At 38.9% G+C, this 23371-nt stretch overlaps 1 protein-coding gene across 1 annotated transcript in view; it reads left to right on the top strand.

Annotated features, from left to right (window-relative positions):
- ZNF407 (zinc finger protein 407) overlaps positions 1 to 23371 on the top strand; it is a 374450-nt gene that overhangs the window by 259170 nt on the left and 91909 nt on the right. The window contains exon 8 of the mRNA XM_026669912.2: positions 22418 to 22596. Coding sequence (XP_026525697.2) covers positions 22418 to 22596 — 179 coding nt within the window. The remainder of the gene's footprint in view (positions 1 to 22417; positions 22597 to 23371) is intronic.

Raw genomic sequence — 23371 nt, 5'->3', positions numbered from 1 at the left:
TCATTATTTTACAAATTTAATGCAGAAATGTACTTGCTTCCTACTACTTTTTATCAATAAGGTGTTCATATTTGTTCCATATTCTTTTGGAAGCTGCACAAGAACCAGTTACAATATAGGGACTCTTGGTAATGGCAACTGTTCAAACCATACACACACACATACACACGCACACACTCACACTCACACTCTCTCTCTCTCTCTCTCACACACACACACACACACACATATACCACTACACACTTCTGCTATTTTATACAAGTTAGCACTTGCTTGGATAGCTGATTTCATGTTTTCTCCATTTATAAATATGAAAATGCCCATCTTAAACAAATTTAGAGTGGCATTTTTACTATTTTTGTTCCAAAGAAAAAAAGAGAGTTGATTGCTGTATATATTATGTATGCTAATACTTCTGTAAAATAATACTGTAAAACAGTATCATTCCCAATATTTTTTTCTTGCTATCCCTCAGAGGCTTCTAGATTGGCAATTCAAGTTTTTCCAATTTGGTTTTTGCGTAATTGTAAAGAGGTCTTCAGAATAATTAGAAAAGGTTTACCTTTTAACTCTGTTTAGTTCAAGATGTACAGTGTTATATATGTTATTAAATTTGACTTAACAAGTGTATTTATGTTTTTCTGAGATCGTGATATAGGTGCTTAGTGTGGGGTTCAAAAAAGTATAAATTTGTTTTGTGATATAATTATAATTGTGATAATAATTAAAAAGTAAATAAGCCTTGAGTTCATCATGTAATTAGTGTAACCATTTTGAAAATCAAATGACCGTAATACTTTCCACATAAGAATCAAAATAAACATGTTTATGGTTCTTTAATCTCTATTCCCATTATGGAAGGACCACATAGTTATCTTTAGGGATGGTCATTCTACATGGAATATCTCTGGACAGTCCCTTGTGTAGTAGTTAACTTTTATTTTATATACATGGCAGTAGAAATGCAAGCCTTGCTAAGAAAAACATACACTATCTTTTGACAGTACTTATTTTGGCAGTATTCCCCAAGCAGTTGAGCTATTATCATGTAATGAAGTTGTTGTGTGTGTTTTCTAACTCTTGTGGAGATAATGTTGCAGCTTGCCTTTTGTTTTGTTTTCCTCCACCATCAAGGTTTCAGAAGGAAAAAGATGGATATTACTGTTTCACACCTGTCTCTCAGTCTAAAGGGGACTTAAAAATAGATAACTTTCAACCATAATTAGGCTTCTTTAGATTTCTAGTAAAAAAATAATTGAGTTTATTATGGATAAGATACTAAAAGTTTCTATAGGGTAGCAGGCTGCAATATGACAAAGGGAAAGAAAAAGACAAAAGAAGAGCATAAAATAAAATAAAAATACTCAATAAAATCCTATTTACATTTTTCTATAAGAAATTTATAGAGGAATTAAACTAAAATAATGATTATGGGATTAATATTCTTTTCTTGGGGAGTATGTCTATCTCAGTGAATACCAAGTTGCTGTTCCTTAAACCCCTTAAATTGTATTTATATTGTCAGAATAACACACACACACACACACACACATACACGTTAGAGAGTTATAAATTTATGGAACACATAACTCATCTAAGCATATACTTACATAAAGAAGAGATACTTATAGGTATACAGTACCCACAGCTATTTAGAATTATATACCCATGATATAAATTAACAAATTGAGTTAATCAAACCAAATAGAAAACTACACAAACATAAATATTAAAAATTGTTTGGGGAATTTTAATCTCAAGTGAGATTAAAAAATAAATTTCTATATTTCATTTATATGTCTAAATAAGCATTTCTATATAAGACAGTAATTTATTAGAAATTACATTGTTAATATAACTAACCCTGAAAAACAAATGTGAGTAAAATCTTTAACTAAAGGATTCTTCAGCAGTTTTTTTTTTTCAGTCAGTGTTATTTAGGGACAACGGAAGACATAAGACAAATTATGTAATGGGAAATAATTACAAATTATTCCTATAAAGAAATGTATTGTATAAGTAGTCTTCAACTTACGATCACAACTGAACCCAAAATTTATGTTGCTCAGTGAGAAAATTTTTTAAGTGAGTTTTGCCCCATTTTACAACTTTTCTCACCACATTTGTTAAGTGAATCATTGCAGTTCTTAATTAGTAACATGGTTGTTAAGTGAATCTGATTTCCCCATAGATTTTGTTTGTCAGAAGGTTGCAAAAGCTGATCACATGACCCCGGGACACTGTGACTGTCATAAATGTGCCAAGCATCTGAATTTTGATCATGTGACCATGGGGATGTTGCAACAGTCAAAAGTGTGAACAACAAGTGTGAAAAACAGCCATAAGTCACTTGTTTCATTGCTATTGTACCTTAAACTTCACTAAATGACCTGTTGAAACTCTCGGTCTATCTGTATATCCTGTAAAATGATAAGATAGAATAGATATAGGAAGGCCTCTCAGAATGTAAATCAATCTTAGAGTTAAATTTATCTTAACTGCATCTATGTTACTATCAAATTTCAAATTACTGTTAAGCCATCCACCAAGTTTATTTTTTATTTGCTTCAAAAATCACATGAAATATCAAATCAAATAAAGAAATCAGGTTGCAAGCTAAAGCCCCAATGTTTAGACTTGTCTCAGTTACTTCTATTTTTTTCAATATAGTAATCAGAGAGGATTTGAAACTTGCGTATCCATTAAATGAGTTTTAAGAAGATAAATTTCTGGTCTGCAATTTTTTTCTATTACCTACAAAAATAAAGTATCATCCCTAATATTATTACACCATTCTCTGATCCAGAGGTCTCCAAACTTGGCAACTTTAAGACTTGTGGACTTCAATTCCCAGAATTCTCTGCTGGCTGGAGAATTCTGTGAGTTGTAGTCCACAAGTCTTAAAGTTGCCAAGTTTGGAGATCTCTACTCTAACCTGTCATTAGTTTCATGATGTCTGATTATTTTAGAAAAAACCCCAACTCAAAATGAGTAGGGTGTTGTTACTGGTGTTTGGGGAACTTTTGAGACTTTCGGTGATGATACATCACAGTTTACCAGATATATGTATGTGAAACCGGGGTCTAAGGATCTATTGGACTGAAACTACTGCATAGCAGCTTGTCTCCTAGAGCTGCTTGACTTCATAATCAGGATTTTTGTTGTTAGTTGCAAAGTCGTGTCCGACCCATCGCAACCCCATGGACAATGTTCCCCCAGGCTTTCCTGTCCTCTACCATCTACTGGAGTCCATTTAAGCTCACGCCTACTGCTTCAGTGATTGCCTCCAGCCACCTCATTCTGTCATCCCCTTCTTCTATTGCCCTCAATCTTTCCCAGCATTATGCTCTTCTCCAGTGAGTCATAATCAGGATAACAATGTTGAAATCAGTCGTTTGGGTTCTAGGGAATTTGTGGTGGACAATATAAATTCAGGTATGCTAGACAATGATCAGTCAATCTGTGGATAATCATTAAAAAGTAATCTTCTACATCTGAAGATTTCTTCTTCAACAATTATTACTTTACTAATAAAAAGTGCAATATCTCCTGCACAGTTTGAACTAACCATTTTGGAAACCTTCCTCATCTTAAGTTTTCTATTGTATTACTATTAAAAAATGTGATATACCCAGCCTTTTAGCCTTAAGGAGTTTTTACTCAAAGAATTGGTAAAAGGAAGCCTTCAGCTAAAAGGGCCTGAGTGGATGGCAATCATCTGAAGGCTGAATAAAATTGACTTGCAATATAATTGTATCCATGTTTTGAATGCATTTCTGTAATGTCTTTTTTCCCTTGAAAACTTTCTAAGAATACTGAGTTTAGCCAACAGGAAAACATCTTTTTTATTTCAAAAAATTGCCAGTGAACTGTGAGTGAAAAGTGTCCTACATTTGCTGATAATAAGAAAAGGTGATGAAATCAAAGGAATGAGCATGCAATGCAGATGGCTGCAGACATTCCTGTTGAAAAGCACAGCTGCCTTTGACAACTAGCTGTTGCTAGCTGTCCATTTGCTGGATGAATTTAATCCTTTTGAAAGGCCTAAAGAGGGAATTTATTATTTCTTTCCCTGCCTTTTTTTTTTACCATAACTCCAGCTTCTCTTCCCTATATAGTCATCCCTTACTTCATCCCCATTGGTTCCCCACATCCCCAAATCCCTGCCCTCATTTCTGCATCTTATTGTATTTTCAAGTAATTGATCTGAATCAGTACATGAATTTATTTATTTTTTTGTCCCAAGTCCATCTATTTTGGGGAAAGTGGCTTCTGAAAGAGTGATATAATGTATTGTACACACACATGCATGTTATATTCAGAATTCACACCATTGCTGAGCCGATGTAGAAGGTAGAAGAAATGACCTTGAGGGATAAGAGGAAGAGGCACTACCAATGCAATAGTAAAATAAAAGAGGATTGATTCCAAGACAGAAATAATAACCTGAGTAAGACAGTCCCATCCTTAATTCTCATGAAGATGGAGAGGAGGGGGACGTATTCAGACTTAAAAGATTCTGTTATGATATCTTTGCTCTAAAAGTATTATTGACATTGGATTTCTAGTCTGATCTACTTGAAGGGCTGAAGTGAAGGAGTAATCTTGAGAAGTGGTTTCAGCTGTAGAGGGCCACTTTTATTAACAGTGCTATGCCCATCTATTTTTCTTTTGAGGGAGTTGTCTTCATTTTTTTTTCTTCCTTTCTGATGAATGCAATGATCTACCTGCATCCCCATCTTTCAGCTGAATCTGCTTGGCAATTGAAACATAGCAAATCAGCTGTGTAAAAGAGAAATAGGGAAACTAGTAGAAGTTGACAGGGTAAGAATAGGAAAATAGAAGCTGGGATAAGTATAGGTAATCCTCGGTGTACAGTCATTCGTTTAGTGACTGTTACAACAGCACTGAAAAAAATGACTTAAATGACCAGTCCTTGCTCTTAAATCATCATAGGATCCACACAATCCCATGATCAAAATTTGGGCACTTGGCAACCAGCATTAATTTATGACAATTGCAGTGTCCCAAGATTGTGTGATCGCCATTTGCAACCTTCTCACCCAGCATTCACAAGCAAAGTCAATGGGCTAAACTGGATTTGCATAACAACAGCATGATTTACTTAATAACTGCAGTGATTCACTTAATAACCATGGCAAAAAGATTGTAAAATCAGGTCTAATTTCACTGAATAATCACCTTGCCTTGCAATGGCAATTCTTATCCCAGTTATGGTCATAACTGTTTTTGGCTGGTGAAATATCTTTAATGTTGAGAGCATACAGTGGGTACGTTCATAAAATCACTACCATGGAGATTTGCTTGTAGCTTCCATAGTGGATGAGGTCAGACTTATTTAGAAAATTGTGAAGTTTCTTCCTATCACCAGTTTAGACTCTCTTGTGTTCTCTATCAATGTCACTTATACTTGAGATTTTTCAAGACCGGGGAATATACTTCCAAATGAAATTATGGACTGCATCTTCCTTATATTTACCATCAGACCTTATGGCACCTTCTTCATGGGCATTGTTGTAAAACATCTACAACTGTAGTTTTTCTATCACTTACTGCTGATCTATCTACTTAGCATGCTAGAATCATAGCCTGAAAATGAGGACCTCAAGACAGGGGCAGTAGCCCAACCATAGCAGCAACTGGTAGCACTGAAGTAGCCAAAACCTTCCACAAATTTCATTCCCTCAGGAATCATGAATCCCAGATTTTGGACACCTTCTGTAAGTCAGCCCATTTGACTTGGTACCTTGGTTCAAAAATGGATGTCCTATGATATACCATTTCACGCAGTTAAAGGTCATGACAATTAGTATTTTAGTAGTATATAGATAGATGAACTCTAAAAGTACTTTGAAGTGTATGCTGAAGGGATCAGGAAAGCTGTGGACATGATCTGAGGAGAGAGTTAAGAAATAGCCTATTTTTCTAGTCTCGGTATCTCCTTTCTTAGCTGCTAGCCAGTGACTTGTCATAGTTGCTATGAAGAAAACTTTTCCCAGTAGCTAATATTGGCTCTTTGCAATCTCTGTAGCCTTTCCCTGCCATGAGCACATGGATCTAACATGAAGCTAAAAGTCCTGCAGCTTAGTAGAAACCCTCAGAGGAAGTAATCTTTTTGCTATCAAAACCTAGAGATGTTAATTCATATAGTGCCAGGAAGTACTAGAAAATAAACTGTGACTTACTAAAAAGGATCTCCCACCTGTACATTTTTATTTCTCCAGGCAGATTATTTAGGTTCTTTAGTCTTCACAGCTGACAGTTGGACAACCAGTATTCTACAGCTATTTTTTTTTTAGCAACAACATCACTTTTTAGATGTTTTGAAAGTTTCACAATTTGCAGCATCAGAAAACTTTTCTTTGTATATGGATTAGACCAGCAGTCCCAACCTTTTGGGCACCAGGGACCGGTTCCATGGAGAGAGGTTTTTCAGCGGACTAGTGGGGGCATGGTTTTGTGCGCTGCCTGATTCAGTGGATGGGGCTTTGCTTGGTTGCGCAGACCGGTTTCTGGCATGCCGTAGACTGGTGCCACTCCACAGACTGCGGTTTGGAGACCCTTAGATTTGTCTAGTCTAGTGTACCTTAATTTTTCTGTATGTATGTATGTATCTATCTATCTATCTATCTATCTATCTATCTATCTATCTATCTATCTATCTATCTATCTATCTATCATGTAGCATTGTTAACAGCAATAAGTATATGTCTGCTGAATGATCACTACTATCCAGTAAAGATTGCTGGCACAGACAACACAACATTTTGTTGAATTAACACAGAAGACCACATGATTAAATGATTAGTGATGCCTAAAAAGAATGACAGGATGTAGAGATAGTTTATTTTAAGAGGTTCCTGGTAGCAACCAGAGTCTCCCTGTGACAAGATGGGCTGCAAACAAATTTAATAAATAAAATAAAAAGAAATAACTAAAACCTACCTGACACAATTATTGTAATGTGGAAAATAGGAAGCAGAGGTATTAGATATGTTAGCTGTCTTAAATTGACCAAATATAAATAGGTGAGATAAAAATAGAATAATAATCTGTTTATGGACTATTTAAAATTGTAGATAGATGGATGGATGGATGATGAGATAGATAGAGAGAGGGAGGGAGGGAGGGAGGGAGGGAGAGATACCGATAGACAGACAGACAGACAGACAGACAGACAGACCTTCAGTTATTTATAAAAAAATAAAGGGATATAAATAAATGCTTTCGGGTAATGTTTAATACAGAGAAGGTCTATGAATGTAGTCTCTTATTGCCCAATTATCTCTGCAGTAGTTTACTGTCTCCCTGGCTTCTACTTTTCAATAAAATCCCTGGGGAAGTCATCATGATGACTTTTTTCTGTCATATGGAACTGCCACTGCTAGGGGAGCATCCTGTCCTTGAGGAATTGTTGGAAAATTTGCTCACATACCTTGGGACTCAATTTCAAAAATCATTTTGGCTCAAACCTGTCTTAAAGCCTTGTTTGAATTTTGGAGAACTATTTCAAGTTATAGGGTCAGTGTTTCTTTTAAACAATGTTTAGCTGTGAAACATTATTTTGTCTTGTCTGTCTATATGTCTTTCTGTTTCTTCTGTTTGAGTAGTTCTCAGAAGATGCTTGTTCAATATCACTTAATGCAGCAATAATTGTGGTTAGCAAATGCAACTTCTTTTAGCCGGGGATTCTAAACAGCGTTTATGGGTCCAAAGACAATTTTGGGTGACTAATTCAGTTTTAACAAAATATGATTCAGTTCTCCCAAAATGGCACGTTAACAGACCTGCTCTTTCAGTGATAGTCATGTATTCTTTAGAACCCCAGAATTCTACCACTGTGAGGCAAAATAGTTTCCAAGGAGTTGTCTGGTTTCTGTATTAAAAGGGTCTTTTTTTAGTTTAAAAGTGGAATATATGTTTTCTTTAGCTGTAAAAGCACAATCAAGGCAACATGATAAGTGAGTCAGTGTTGTAAAAGTAAAACTAATTTTGCCTTCACTCACATGAGCTATAGAAGGAGGAAGCTTTATTGTCCCTTGGAAGGTGATAAGGCAGAGTAATTGTATATTATACTGTCCTGGAACATCTGCCTGAAGACTGTTGGAGCAATTCATCTATCATGGACAATACAGCATGTTTTGTCTTTCTGCTTTAACCCATCCCCACTTGCTTGGCCTGCACGAAGGTTTTGATAGGGATGGTGCCTGGGCTGGGGTTCCCATTAATCAGTCCCCTTGTTCAACACTCCAGCTGACATAATTACAACCTGCGCACAGCAGTTATTCAAGTCGAGTCCTTGTCACTCGTGGTGCGAAACTACACAGCTCAGATCCCGAAGGAGATTGCCTTATCACACCGAACAAGGGCTCACAGGAGTTGAAGAGAATAGAAATGGGAAAATGTCTTCCGGGAGTACTATATATTCCTTTAAAATAAGACATTTGAGAGACTTACAAGGGACAAAGAGGAGCATTGTGCAGACTCTGAAATGAACCCAGTTATTATTTTTCAAAAGATTACCCAAGCCATTTTTGTGAAACAGAGAGGGAGTATTAAATAAATTCAGTAGTCTCTGTCTTTACTATTCAGTGCTTCTGTTCTATTCATGTTCATTCTCAGGTTTTTCTCTCCGTATCCTTCTCTAGAAGGGACAGAATAGCTATTGGACTTGTAGAACATTTATAGACCTGTAAGGAGAAAATCTCTGGGACACAATTATTGTTGGTGGATTTGATATGCCAGTCATCTTGGAATATCTCTGGCCAAAGACAAAGGGGAGAGAAGGAGCTTGTAATGAAAGGCAGGGGAATATTTCAAAGAGCAAAAGTGAAAAATGATACTTTGAAATCTCATTTAATATTTTACTTCTCTTTTCTTTGCTACATATTAATGCTTTGTGAGAGATTAAACACGATGAAACCAACTCTGCTGGATTAGAGAATTGTCTCTCTTTCTTGTTCTTTTATCCAGTAAGAACTCATTTCTCATCCTTTCCCAGGTCCCAGAGATTCACATCTGAAAATAATTGAAATCTTTCTGACTTACTCACTGGTGAAAAAAATTGCCAGCTGTCCGGGATAATAGTAACCTGTCTGAAATTGGTTGCTTTTGAATGGTAACCAAAAAGCACCAGCATAAACCTTGAGCATAGACTCTAAAGCAGGGGTCTCCAACCTTGTCAACTTTAAGCCTGGAGGACTTTAACAGTTGAAGTCCTCCAGGCTTAAAGTTGACAAAGTTGGAGACCCCTGCTCTAAAGTGTTTTCAAACTGACACCAGTGTCAGCCCTGGAGGGGCTTTTTCTTGGGATCTTCAGGGCTGCCATGTTTAGTGCCATGGGAAAATGGGAAGGGGGTTGCATGGAGTTGGTGGAGATATATAGCCATAACAACATTCTTTTCTCTGGGAATCAAGGACGTTCAGCCTGCACCTAGAGAGGTGTGACCTGGGAACATCTCCAGTTGGGACAGTGGATTGATTGGACCATGTAGTGGACATGTGGGTGCAGGGGAAGGAACTTTGACTTTCCTTTGGGTGGGGAAAACCCGGGGGCTTTCGGATTCAGGTTTTCCCAGATGTTCCAATATGACATCTCTAATAAAATGGAACTTTGAGGAACTGCTGGCCTCAGAGTCTTACTTGGATCGCGGGTGTTACTTGGAACCCTAACACCAGACTGCATCCTTAATATCATAGGAGTGGTGATGGAGCTATTAAATAATCATAGGATAAGCATTTCAGTTATGTACAATTATTTCCACTTAATTGTACTTATCTGTAATACAGATTGCATTAAATTAAATTCATGTTATACTATCTCTATTTCTTTGCCCCAGTTTTGCCCACTTTGGGGGATGTGGCTCATAACTTGTCTTCAGCCTAAAAAGGTTTGCACCTCCTGATTTATTTGGTCAGTTCCATACCATATTTTATATTGATGCATTTCCCCAAGTTATCACGTTTTTATATAAGGATGGCAACAAAGAAATGCTGCATAATTTACCATAAGGGGCAGTTCTCTTCCAGTTTGTCTCCAGTTGAGCTAATTTTGCTGTAAGCAACACACTAGGGTATCCTTACTGCCCCCTTTTTTCTTACCTAACCAGGTAGGTGCAGTAACTGAGAGCAAAAAACCTGAGATATTTTCCTCATTCTTGCTCCTACAACTAACTTCTCTCAGAATTCCAGAAACTGAGTACAGTATAAACCTTTCAAAAGATAGAAAGAAGAAAATATTTCAGACCTTCTAGACCTTTCAGTACCTATCCTTTCTTCCCCTCACCATCACAACTGATGAAGCTTCTTGGGTGAGAAGTGAGCAGTCCAGTTGCCTTTAGAAAAAGCACCTTTGAGACAATTGTGACCTGAATGATTGAGAATCTCCAAAGACCTTCTAGACCTGGGTTGTTGGGTGTTTTTTTGTCACTGCTAAAGTGGAGCTATCATCAAACAAGTGTTGGAAATAAAGAGCAAGTGAAGCAGCATTTTGATCTTTTTCGTGCCATTGGAGGTATTGTCATTTACGTAGTTCAAAATCATGTTCATTCAGAGCTCGGCTCCCCGCCAGTTTCCAACAAGGAAACTCAGTGGGAAAGCTGACAGGAAGTTAGAAGTTGTTCCCACTCTCATTGATTGTTTTGCCTGCATATGGTCATTTTGTTTCTCTGTTTAGGGAAAGAAACATCTTGGAAACGATGACCCAATCAATCACAGGTGTCTACTTTCCTTCTAATACTCTAAAACAGTGTTTTTCAAATTTGACAACCTTAAGAGTATAATTCCCAGAATTCCCCAGCTTGTTTTAACCCTGCTCTAAATTATGTCAAGGCATATTCTACTGATTACTGTTAAACTTGATTTGCTCGTTAGCTTACAGTTTTGAAATAAAACTTAAATGGGCATCATACTTAATGACTTGGACAATACAGCCCATAAAGTTCTGAAAACAGAAATAGAATTTCCCTCTTTTTATTAATTTAATTAATTAAGAGTTTGAAGCAACTTTACCTTTAAAATATATTGTTACATTGTTTGTTGTATTTGTTTACTCAGGCTCTTCCATAATCTAGTATGCTGCTTTTTTGACTAATATTAATTCTACAAATGAAGGAAAATCTTGCAACACTAATTCCCTTCATTTCCTAGCACCAAAAACCAAGCCGGATGAAGATGTTATCATATGTCCACTTATAATACCTATTTTTCTGTATTTCATAATGTTTTGCGGCTGATATCTCAGGCAAGAATTAACCATGTGGTTTTAATTTAGAAGATTATGGGTAAAATCAAACAGTTATTACTGATAGTTCTTAATACTATATACCATTCCCCTAACAGCAAAAGTACTTTTCTATTATTTTATGACCAGAGTAGTTTGTGCTCCTAAAGGAAAGTTGTGCTACCCTCCAAGAGACCCATTAATTTGTCTTCATGGCCTCTGTGCTGTCCCAGATTTAAAAATGGCAGCAAGCACAAGAGATCTGAGGAGGCGAGATCTGCCACATTCCAAGAAATTATGGTGGAACTATGCTATTTTCAAGGGAAGTATTTAGAAAGCTGACAGACTTTTCTGAGTATGCAGAAAATGTCCTTGGTTATTTATTTTCTGCAGGCTTGGAAGACAGTAGAGTTACATTATTTAGAAACAGAATGAGACTAGTTCTTATGAGATAACGGTCCAATATTTATTATCTAACCCAAAGTCAATTTACATCAATGATGAGGAAAAACAGCACCTTTCGGTTGTTGTTGTTGTTTTTTTTTTCCAAATGAAGTTCACCTATCACAATAAATAAAAGATTTGCCTTATATCTTGGGTGAATCAAATTTTGCATCCAGAAAATGAATCATGAAATGAAACAAAAGAATCAGAAACAGGAGATTTTAGCATTTGGTTTTGTTTGGTTCCCCTCCCCGCCTTGACTGCACAAGATGGTGAAAAAGAGGTCCAATAGCTACAGGAAACAATCATTCAGAGTAGAGGTGATTGAGAGAGTATTGTTGTTTTCGATACTCCACCAGCAGCCGATCAACAGGATTTCCCCTCTAGGGAGCCATGTCTGCTTGAAAAGCCGCTAAAGGAAGTGACATAAAAGGTCCGTTGAAAAAAGTACCATCTGCATCCAAGATTGACAGGTAGCCTTCAGGGTGTGTTACTTTCCTTACTGGTTCCAACAAAGTTAGGAGTCTCTTTTCATCTCATTACAGTGTGCACAATCTAGGGCCTTTCATAACTCCCATCTGTACATTTAAATTAATGAGCGTATTTTGTACACTTCTGAAATGATAGGGAAAAAAATGAGAAATCTTTTTTAATTCTAATTTGAATCTAATGTAATCACTAAAAAAAAAGGCCTGCCGCTGATATAGTTATGATGTAAATCATTTGACAGAGAAGAAAATGTAATAGGAGAGTTTCTAAATTATTCCCCACCCTGGGGCCAATAGAATTTTAAATCATAAACAGGTCTGAGGTCTACTGTGAACATTTTACAATTTTAAAATAATTTTCAATAGCTATATAAATCCATTTAAGCGAATTAGACCATTTTAGTCTCTTTTTACGTAAAATGTTTAGGATTAAAATAAGGAGTAAGACTTTAGAGGAGGTTTTTTTTTTCTAAAACAAAATAATTGAAGTTACAATTCTTGTAATAGGAACTGCTGTTTGTTTATCTTAAGGAATTCAAATCCATCCTGATTAATAGAATTTTCAGTGAATTTACTTAGACTGTTGGCCAAGCAAGGTGTAAAAAATCTTTTTATCTTGATTTAAAAGTGCAATGGATCAATAGGATCCAACTAACTCTTTGTCTGCTAGACTTTGGGATCATAACTAACCAGACCTAATGCTATGAATCAAGGATATGATTATCCTGCAGCGCTGAATTAAACAGAATATAAATAATGGATAATTAGTTCCGATATTTTTTTTATAAACAGTTGAAGTAATACCATCAACTCCAGGGGACTTATTTTATTTAATTTAAAATATTCAATTACTTGTTCTGTTCCCTCTGTGGAAGATGATTGGTTGAGATTCATTCTATGGGCTCCTGATATGGGAGCGATTTTATCAGAGCATTAAAAAACTAATCTATTAAATTTAGATCTGCCAGTTCTTTACAGTACAAATATTTATTTATTTAACTTCAGAATTCTGTTCAACAATTCCTTGTAAGTGACTTAATTTTGATCTGTAAAATTTATTTTCTGATTTATTACTTAAGAATGTTATTACCTTACTGTCATGCTGATGAACTTTATTCAGCAGCTATCGGGAGGGAAACATTTTAATCCTCAAAGACCATTAACTTTCTTCCTTTTTGGACCACTTTTTCATAAATGTTGTTAGAGCCTAAATAAGACCATTTTATATTAGAATCATGTACATTCTTTAAAAGCATTTAAAAAACAACAGAACATGTTTTGTAGAATATTTTCTAACCTCTCAGCAGTAACCATATTTATATGTAAACTCACAAATGCAAGTCAGCTTGTACATGCTCTGCTGTGCGTCACATGACCAAGAACATTAGGGAGGGGCTTAAAGCAGGATGGTCACCAATATTCCAAGGCCCTCTTCAACTGTATCTTATATTGGGAGGCCTTGAGATAATTTTCAACATCATCTCCACCCCTGTAACCTGATCTGGCCCTTTTTTAAAAATCCAGTCTTCAATCAGATTTCTTCCCTGAGACCAATTCTTCCCTGAGACCCAGTATTCAAAAAGCTATCATATTGAAAGATAGATCGACAAGAGTCCTTTAGTTGTTTCTTTCCAACTTTCCATTTGGTTCTAAAGAAAGTTCTTTTATAAAGAATTGCATTCATTTCAGGATACTTACTTACCAGAGCCTCTTAGCCACTTTGCTTTCATAGTCTCATTACCGACTTTATAGAAATACAAATTTCAAATTTTACCATATCTCACTTTTCTTGTTCGGTCTTTTCCAAGTCAGTGCAGATTTATTTTTATTTATTTATTTGTATCCCATCTTTTTATTATTTTTATAAATAACTCAGCAGAAATTGCTCAATTGAAATTGCTCAGTAGTAAAATACCTGTACTTTCTAACATACATGTATCAATTAAATATAGTAATGCAGCATTTATGTATGCCACCTTGAGTAGCACAAAACATAGTACCAGGTAAAACTTAAGTCTGTGGAGCATGTTTTTATATGCTGTCTATTTTAGTACTGAGCTGAGCCACCATGCACAGCTGGACAGACGAATATTCCCATCTCTTTTCTAAAATAAATTTTATTAAAAGTTTTACAAAGAATGTAGGAAGGAAGGGAGAGAGAGAGAGAGAGAGAATGAAAGAGAAAGAAAGAAAGCTTCCAATTTCCTTTCTAGCAAATATAAGTACAATTACAAAAGCTTTCTATTAGTCAGTTTTTCTAATCATCAAGTCATAAATGCATTTTTCTTATTTTATGCAATTTACATTTTGGTGGGACGGTAACAAAGATCACTTTCTTCCATTTTTCCTTAAGTCTACAAAAGTATTTTTTTAGCTTGCTACCATAGAACAATTAACTACTTACATGTTTACATTCATAATGAAAATGTCTTTCTTTTATATCTGGAAAACCCTCATGCAGAAAGAGTGAATTTAAATATGTCTTCTTCCAAGCTTCCATTTGGACATGCACCCTATCACGTTTTTCCCACTAACTGAACAATTTTCTCAAGTATTTAAGTACTGATATAGGGAACTTTGCTACTTTATAATAGCCAGCATTGGACATCTGTCACACATACTGTATATCATAACAAATAGATCATAAAATATTCTTCCAAAGCTCAAAAGTGAAAAAGCTGAAACTATTGTTACTGCAGTGCACTCACTCATAACTCCAATACTGTCAATATTAATTCCAATCATATTTTCCTTATGAAACATTGGGATATCAGGAGGGGTAGTAAATGAATACCAATGTTTCTAGGTATTTTTGTGGGTTTGTTTTTAAAACGGAGGCTTGCTTTCAGTACCTGTTACAGCCACAGATTCTCGCACAAGGAAAATGTGCAGCTATTTCTTATTGCATGGCATTTGTAATGCAAGCTGATATTTAGGCTGTCTACAAATCAAAGAATCATACAGTTGGAAGGGGCCATTTACGCCATCAAGTCCAACCCTCTGCTCAGCCGACAAATCCAAATTAAAGCATCCCAGGCAAATAGCTGTCCAGTGTCTGGTTGAATGCATAACAAGAAGGGAAATCCACCACTTCTCTGGGTAACTGATTCTCTTATCAAATTGGCACCATATGGAAAGATTTTCTTACATTTACTCAGAATCTACCATACTATAACTTTAATCTATTCTTACATAACCTGCACTTTTGGATTGATAAGGGATGAGTATTGGTCTTCCATGTGACATCCTTTCAGGTATTTGAATAGTGCAGTCACCATATCCATCATTTATCTTTTTAGAGCAAAAGTTTACAAATTTATTCAATGCTTCCTTAGAGGACTTCAATTTCAGTTTCTTTCTCATAGTTGTCACTGGTCTCTGAATCTGTTCCAGCTTGTCAATATGTCTCTTAAGTTTATATTCTTATTGTCTTTTTTTGTTTTCCTCTATAAAGATATCGGTATTTTTTTTAAATGAAAAACTATGAAAAAACAGAAGAACTTCTGATTAATTGCTCAAAATGAATACAAGTGTCAGGTTTATCATAAACTATTAGTGTTATATCCTCTGATTCTCTTAAAATAAGACACACAAATGATCTTTTGAGGGATTTTTAAGGCCATGGGCATTTATGGTCCACCTAGGCACAAACCTTTACATACTTCATGTGTGGTGTTATAATGCAACTACAAAAGATTGCATTGCACAGCTTTTATCCCCTGCCCCATCAAACATCCATATCTGAGGCAGTGGTGGGCTGCAACTGGTTTAACAACCAGTTCTGTGAGCATGCAAAATTTGAAAACCACCAATTTTGGCCTCTAAATCTTACCTTCTAGAGCAGTGGTCCCCAACCTTTTTGTACCAGGACCGGTTTCAAGCAGAAAATTTTTCAAGGACCGGGGGGGGGGGAGAAGAGAAGGAGGCTTCGCTCTCCGCTGCTCCACCATCCAAGGAAGAAACTGCTTCAAAGAAGCGGGGGCTTTTCCTGTCGCCGCAGCTATTCCGAAGCGCCCGTTTCACCCCCACTCCCACCTTCCCGCCGCGCGCACGCGCGCGCTTCAATCCACAGTGTCCTGCTCTGCCTGCCTGCCTGCCTGCCTTAGTTTCTGGTTGTTTGGGAGCAGCTTCGGCTGAGAATAATAACTATTCGCCTCTTTTACTCAGCCGAAGCTGTTCCGATTCAACCATTAACGAAGGCAGGCAGGCAGGCAGAACGGAGCACTGCGGGCGGGCGGGCGGACGGGGTGGGGTGGGGAGAAACGGGCGCTTCGGGGAAGCTGCGGCGACAGGAAAAGCCCCCCCGCTTCTTTGAAGCAGTTTCTTCCTGTGCTGGTGGAGGAGCGAGAGAGCGACAGAGAGCTGACCCAGAGAGAAGGACAGGCTTCGGTTTGGTGCTCCACGGCCCGGTACCGGTCCGCGGCCCGGTGGTTGAGGACCCCTGTTCTAGAGCACCGCTGGCAGGTAAAACAGCTGAAGCACAGCAATCCACCACATTAATGTTTCTCTACAGGAGGGGATGGTGCCCCAGCACTTTAAGGAGGCTATGGTATGCCCTCTTCTTAAGAAGCCATCACTGGACTCCACCCGGTTGGTTGATTTCCAACCTGTCTCCAATCTTCCCTTTTTGGGGAAGGTTGTTGAGAAGGTGGTCGTGCAGCAGCTCCAGAGGTTTCTGGGTGAAACAGATTATCTCGATCCCTACCAGTCAGGATTCAGGCCTGGATTTGGGACAGAAACAGCATTGGTTGCACTTTTAGATGATCTCTGGTAGGAGCGGGATGGGGGTAGTGCATCCATTCTTGCTCTACTTGTCCTCTCAGTGGCTTTTGACCATGGGATTCTCCTGGGATGGCTTCGGGGGATGGGAGTGGGAGGCCTTGTGCTGTCTTGGTTCACTTCCTTCCTTTGCGACTGCTCTCAGTCAGTGTTGATAAGAGGGGATCCAACCCTCGCCCACTGCCTTACGGGGTTCCTCACGGCTTGGTACCGTATTTGCCGGCGTATAAGATGGCTTTTTTGCCCTGAAAAAGATGCCTCCAATTGGGGGGGTCGTCTTATATGCCGGGTCGTCTTATACGCCGGCAAATAGTAATTGGGAAGCACTGCGGCTGCCCGCGGCTGAGGCACTTTTGCGCACCGTGGAAACGAATCCCGTGAAGCCGAAAGGAGCAGCCAGCCTTCTCCCAGCTCCCAAGGAAACGAGGCTCGCACCGCCCGAGCTCCGCTGAGGTATCCGGCTGGGGCTGTCAGGAGTTGTTACCGCTGGCGCGGCTCCGCGCGGCTCCAGTCCCGCGTTGCCTCGGGAAGGGAAAGGCAAAACCAGGAGCCGCTGCTGCCATTGCAAAGCGCCGCCGCGGCTCTTCCTTTTTGCCTTTCCCTTCCCGAGGCAACGCGGGACTGGAGCCGCGCGGAGCCACGCCAGCGGTAACAACTCCTGACAGCCCCAGCCGGATACCTCAGCGGAGCCCGGGCGGTGCGAGCCTCATTTCCTTGGGAGCTGGGAGAAGGCTGGCTGCTCCTTTCGGCTTCACGGGATTTGTTTCCACGGTAGACAAAAGTGCCTAAAAAAAAAAAGTGCAAAAGTGGAAGGCGTGCGGAAGAGGGGCGAGTATATAACAAACTATATTTTGAGTGGAAATGTTGTGGGGTCGTCTTATACGCCGGGTCGTCTTATACGCCGGCATATACGGTACTCTCTCTGCTCCTGTTCAACATTTATATGAAACGGCTGGGTGAGATCATCTGTCACCATGGACTTAGATATCACCAATATGCTGATGATACTCAGCTGTATGCATCAGCCCGTGGTGAGTTAAGTGTTGCTGTGTCCTCTCCCTCTTGCCTGGAGGCTGTTAGGGGCTGGATGGGGAGCAACAGGTTGAAACTAAACCCTTGCAAGACAGAGTGGCTCTGGGTTTGGGGTTTGTTGGTTCAGGGAGAATTACCACCTTTAGTCTGGATGGGGTGGCACTACCCCAAACAGATCCTGTGCATAATCTAGGGTTTTTTCTGGACTCACGACTCCTGTTTGAAGAGCAGGTGGCGGTCGTGGCCAGGAGGGCCTTTGCACAAATGCAGGTTGTGCACCGGTTACGCCCTTTCCTGGATCAGCGGTCCTTACTCACAGTCACTCATGCCCTGGTCACTTCCCATCTTGATTATTGCAACACGCTCTACATGGGACTGTCCTTGAAGAGCATCTGGAAGCTCCAGTTGGTGCAAAATGCAGCGGCCCGCATGGTTTTATGCAGACCCCAGTGTGCACATGTATCACCTCTCCTGCAGGAGCTGCATTGGTTGCCAGTTTGCTTCCAGGTGCAATTCAAGTGCTGGTTGTCACCTTTAAAGCCCTTCATGGCTTGGTCCGGGTTATCTGAGGAAACATCTCTTGCCAGTTACATCTACCCGACCCATTAGAATGAGGAGGCAGGGAATGCTGCGGGTCCCACCCCTGAGGGAGATACACCTGGTGGAATCTAGAAGAAGGGCCTTCCCTGTGATGGCTCCGTCTCTCTGGAACATCATTCCCCCAGAGATTAGAATGGCCCCCTCATTAATACTATTCTGAAAGGCACTGAAGACCTGGTTTTGCCAGCGGACCTGGGGAACCCAGAGAGGGATGGAACCCATCAAATGGCTAGTGTGATCCTCTGTGGTTGGAGTGGGGGTTGGGAGTTGGGTTTTTTGTTTTGTTTTTTGTTTTCCCAAATTTTGTTCTATTGTACTTTACTAATTTATTTGATTCTTTTTGTTAGTTCTTATTGTTGTTGTTTTTTAAATAGGATTTTACATTGTGTAAGCCGCCTTGAGTCACCATGGGAGAATAGGCGGCAATATAAATCAAATAAATAAATAAATACACTGTGCCGTGGGAATCAGCTGAGGTGAAAAACACAGAAATATAGGACGATAGCTCAGGGGTAGGTGGTGGGGGCCAGCTGATTGCCAGAACTACCGGTTCACTCAGTGGTGGGATGCTGCTGGTGTAACAACTGGTTCCCTGCGTGCACACGTACAACTTTTGAAATTACTTACCATCAATGTTACTTTGGGGAGGTAACAGCTGAGGCGCGGCAATCCACTGTGCCACACAAATCAGCTGAGCAGATATAGGTGAGTGTAGTGCAGGGGTGGGGGGGTGGGCCCACATGATTGTCGGAGCGAACCGGTTCAGACCCAGCTGATCTTCGGAGCTAGGGGTTCACCTGAACTGTGAGAATCCCACCCCTGGGTTTGCTAGAACCAGTGCGAACCAGCAGGAGCCCACCCCTGATCTGTGGGTACAAGATAACAAGCTTCATGGGGGAAATAGGAAAATCTAGCCACTAACCTTTCCTAAGCCAAAACTATATAAACATAATAAGCATGAAAGAGAAATAATTTTTTAAAAGGGCCAAAATATATATTTCCTGAAGAAAAAGATAATGACATGCATAATTATAAAAGTAAGTAAATAACATGAATTTAAACATAAACACCTAGCATCCATGATTTTATAAAAGATCAAATAGTTCTCCTGGTGTTTAATCACATAGACCAGGTTAGGACAAGGCAAAGAAAATTATCTCTATATCCTTATCATAGATTAATCACTATTAGGGGGGAAATTGAGTCATTATTGCATGCTGTCTTTTGCAGATCAGGGATCAAATTAGGCTGAGGGGATGATGGTTCTGTTTAGATTTTGAAAAGCTGTGGAGAAACTCTTTGAAACTTACCTGACTTTCTAACAGCTCTGGTTTGTGAAGTAGAACAGCTAAATTTGGGAACTGGTAATGGTGGTTCTGCCTGACCCCATTCCAGGCTGCTTGCTGGAATCTGTTGAAATATTAAACAGTATAAAATAGTATAGCAAGTGGGCAGATGATTTAAGTAACTGTGGTTTAAATCTAGGATCCAATCAGGATTTGTTGAAGGCAATCAGGATTTGTTGAAGGTAACAAAGAAGAGCAACACAGATTATTAGGGGATTGGAGGCTAAAACATATGAAGAACAGTTGCAGGAATTGGGTCAGTTGTGTTATGCTGCCGGTTCGGCCTGGTTCTGCAGAGCCGCTAGGGTGATGAGCAGCAGAGACCGAAACTGGTTCTCTCTGCCGCTCTGCTGTTGGGCCCACCCACCTGCCCGGGTTCCCATACTCACCTTTATCTTCTGCTTTTGAAGCGCAGCTGCTTTGCGCGGCACAGAAGAGTGCTGTGTGGCTGCTGCTGAAGTGACCGAGAGAGTGCAGGCTTGCAGGAGGTGAGTTGGAACGCCTCTGCACCTGCACAAATGCCTCTGCACCTGCGCAAATGCCTCTGTGCCTGCGCAGAGTGTATGTTTGGCATGCTTGCATGCAAAGTGTGTTCACGTGCGCAAAGCGCGCCCACCAAGCCACACCCACCGAATCAGTAGTAAAAGTTTTTGAATCCCATCACTGAATTGGGTACGTCTAGTTTAATGAAAAGAAGGACTAGGGGTGACAGGTTAGCAGTGTTCCAGTATCTAGGGGCTGCCACAAAGAAGACGGTATCAATCTATTCTCCAAAGCATCTGAAGGCAGGACAAGAAGCAGTGGATGGAAACTAATCAAGGAGAGAAGCAACCTAGAACTAAGGAGAATTTTCATGACAGTTAAAACAATTAATGGCACAACTTGCTCCAACACTGGAGGTTTTTAAGGAGAGATTAGGCAACCATTTGTTTGAAATGGTAGAGGGTTTCAGCGGGTTGGTCCTTTCCAACTCTGTTACTCTGTTAACTTATGCTATGGTGATCTAGGAGGCAAAGAAATGTGTTTACTACCTGATTGTGGCAACACAGACCTGGTCTATGGGCTGTTGTGCAAATGATTTGGTCTTTCATGATATCTTTCATGCTGGTACTGTGGTATAATGTTTTGAGGAACATGTTGAAAAGTGTTCTGAAAGGCTTGATATCACTATACTTACAGTGCCAATGTGCCCTACATAATAACATTTGAACTTGAGTGCTTATCTCTTGAGGAAGTGAATAAATTAAATTGAAAAAGGAACTCTATTCCAGTTGATTCTTTTAGTTCTGTCTAATTAGATCTATGTACTAAAAGAAACTATTATAAGACAATAAACTTACTGAGGATCCTGGTTCAATAGCATCTGTGAAATTCTTATTTCGGTCCATTATTAATTGTAAAAAAGATAGTAGGTATATTTTTGAAAGTCTTTTGTCATATACTATATAGCAGGGATCTCCAACCTTGCCAACTTTAAGACTTGTGGACTTCAACTCCCAGAATTCCTAGCCTTTTCTTATGTTTATGGTTTCTGTTTTTTGCCTTTGTGAGTATTTTGCTAATATTTTTAACATTTGTTTAATGAAATTCAGATTCTTCACAGGAAATGCTTACAGCTGGTTGACTTTTAACAATGATGCACTACTTCCCTTGAGGGGCCCACTACATTTTTAGTGTGTGTTGAAGGCCACACAGACCATAAATGAAATATAGATATAGCATACATGCGTACACCTGGGGTATGCCTCTAGCTACATAATAACCCCTAAGTGCAAGCCTCATGTGTCCCAAACAAAGAGAAGGCGCATACTCTAGTAAGTGCTGAGCAAGAGAACAAGATTGTTCCTTCATCAGCCTGTTGAATTTGTTGATGAAGTAGTTTTGGGCCATGCCACAGAGAGAAGGCCTTGCATCTTGTACCATTTTTCTAAAGTACTGTATAGTGCCATTGTTTCATCTTTGTCACTGCGAACTCTCTTGTGCTCACACTGGCAGAATCATAATAAAAAGTGCAGCATAAAATCAGTTTTTTTAAAATGTATTCTGGATATTGCTGTACATGCTATTTTTGTGGTTTCACAAAATCAATAGCACAATATTCTTGCCACACAGATTCATTAGAAAGGAGTTGGTGTTCCTTATTTTAAATATTTTTCAACAGATCTTCAATTTTTTTTATTATCCTAGTGATTTTTTATATCAGAAAAAGGGAGTAAGTTAGAATTCTTTCATAGGTATAAAACAATGTGTGTGTTTATATGTATACATATATGCATATACATGTGTATGTGTGTTCAAATGCATTTTCAATTATAGTAAAACTTCGTTGAAACAAATTGGTGAACTTCAGTATCAGTTGTATAAAGGGAAATTATAAGCTGAATTGTAGTGAACTTAATGTTTTATAACAATATTGCAATTCAGTATCGTATCAAGAATATATAATATGGCTTTATTATTCCATCCCCACCCTACACGTATTTTAGGTCCAACTGTGCTGAAAATATCCGCAAGCATATCCTGCACACAGATAAACATGAAGGCGTAAAGATGTACAACTGCCCCAAATGTGAATATGGAACCAACATCCCAGTGGAATTTCGCAATCACTTGAAAGAACTACATCCTGACATTGAGAACCCCGACTTAGCTTACCTGCATGCTGGTAAGGACATCTTTATACTCATTTGGAGGCACTTACATGATTGTGAAACCAAGTTCTTTTAAAGCAAAAGAAGGCAGTTTTAAACTCAGTCCAGGTATTTTCAGTATCTTTCATACTTCTGTCCAACTTTCAGTAGTTTTATTTGTGTGTGTTTGCAAGGCTTAATTTTATCTAGGATTTTCCCCAAAATGTGGTGGCCATGGCCAAATCTAAGCAAAATGCCGAACCAAGTATTACACATGACACCTAAGGCTAGATATTTGGTGTAATTTTCTTTCTGAAGTAGCAAACACTTTGGGATTTCAGCTTCCACCTTCCCTGCTTTGACTAGAACTACATGGGAGTTCCATACCTGGAGGATTATACAAGCAGCCCCTGAAGATGCCAGAAAACAAGGAGGCGTCCAAATGAATTCTGCCTCCTCCCTTCATCCACAAAGTTTATCTTTATTTTCCTTAGATAACTTGTGTTAGAGAGGGAGGAGGGGAGGGGGAGAGAGTGAGGTATAGAATCAGGTATATAATATTTTGAGAAAACCGTTTAAAATGTTCAAGATGAATTTTTAAACTGCAATTTTTCTTCTGTATAGAAAACAGTTATATTATTCAGAATAATTGGTAGTCAATGATACCAAGATGGTGCATGTAAACCCTTCACTATGTGAGTTGCATTGGATGATCATTTGCTTTTTAGTCTATTTCAAAGGGCTGGTTATAGCATGGGGTTGGGTTACCATCTTACCCCCATTATATTAATCTGCCCCACCCAGTAAAAA

Source organism: Notechis scutatus, chromosome 3 (assembly GCF_049901735.1).
Source record: "Notechis scutatus isolate UNSWTSFEM ecotype Mainland chromosome 3, rNotScu1.2, whole genome shotgun sequence".
NCBI lineage: Eukaryota > Metazoa > Chordata > Lepidosauria > Squamata > Elapidae > Notechis > Notechis scutatus.
This window is presented reverse-complemented; position numbering and strand designations above follow the sequence as displayed.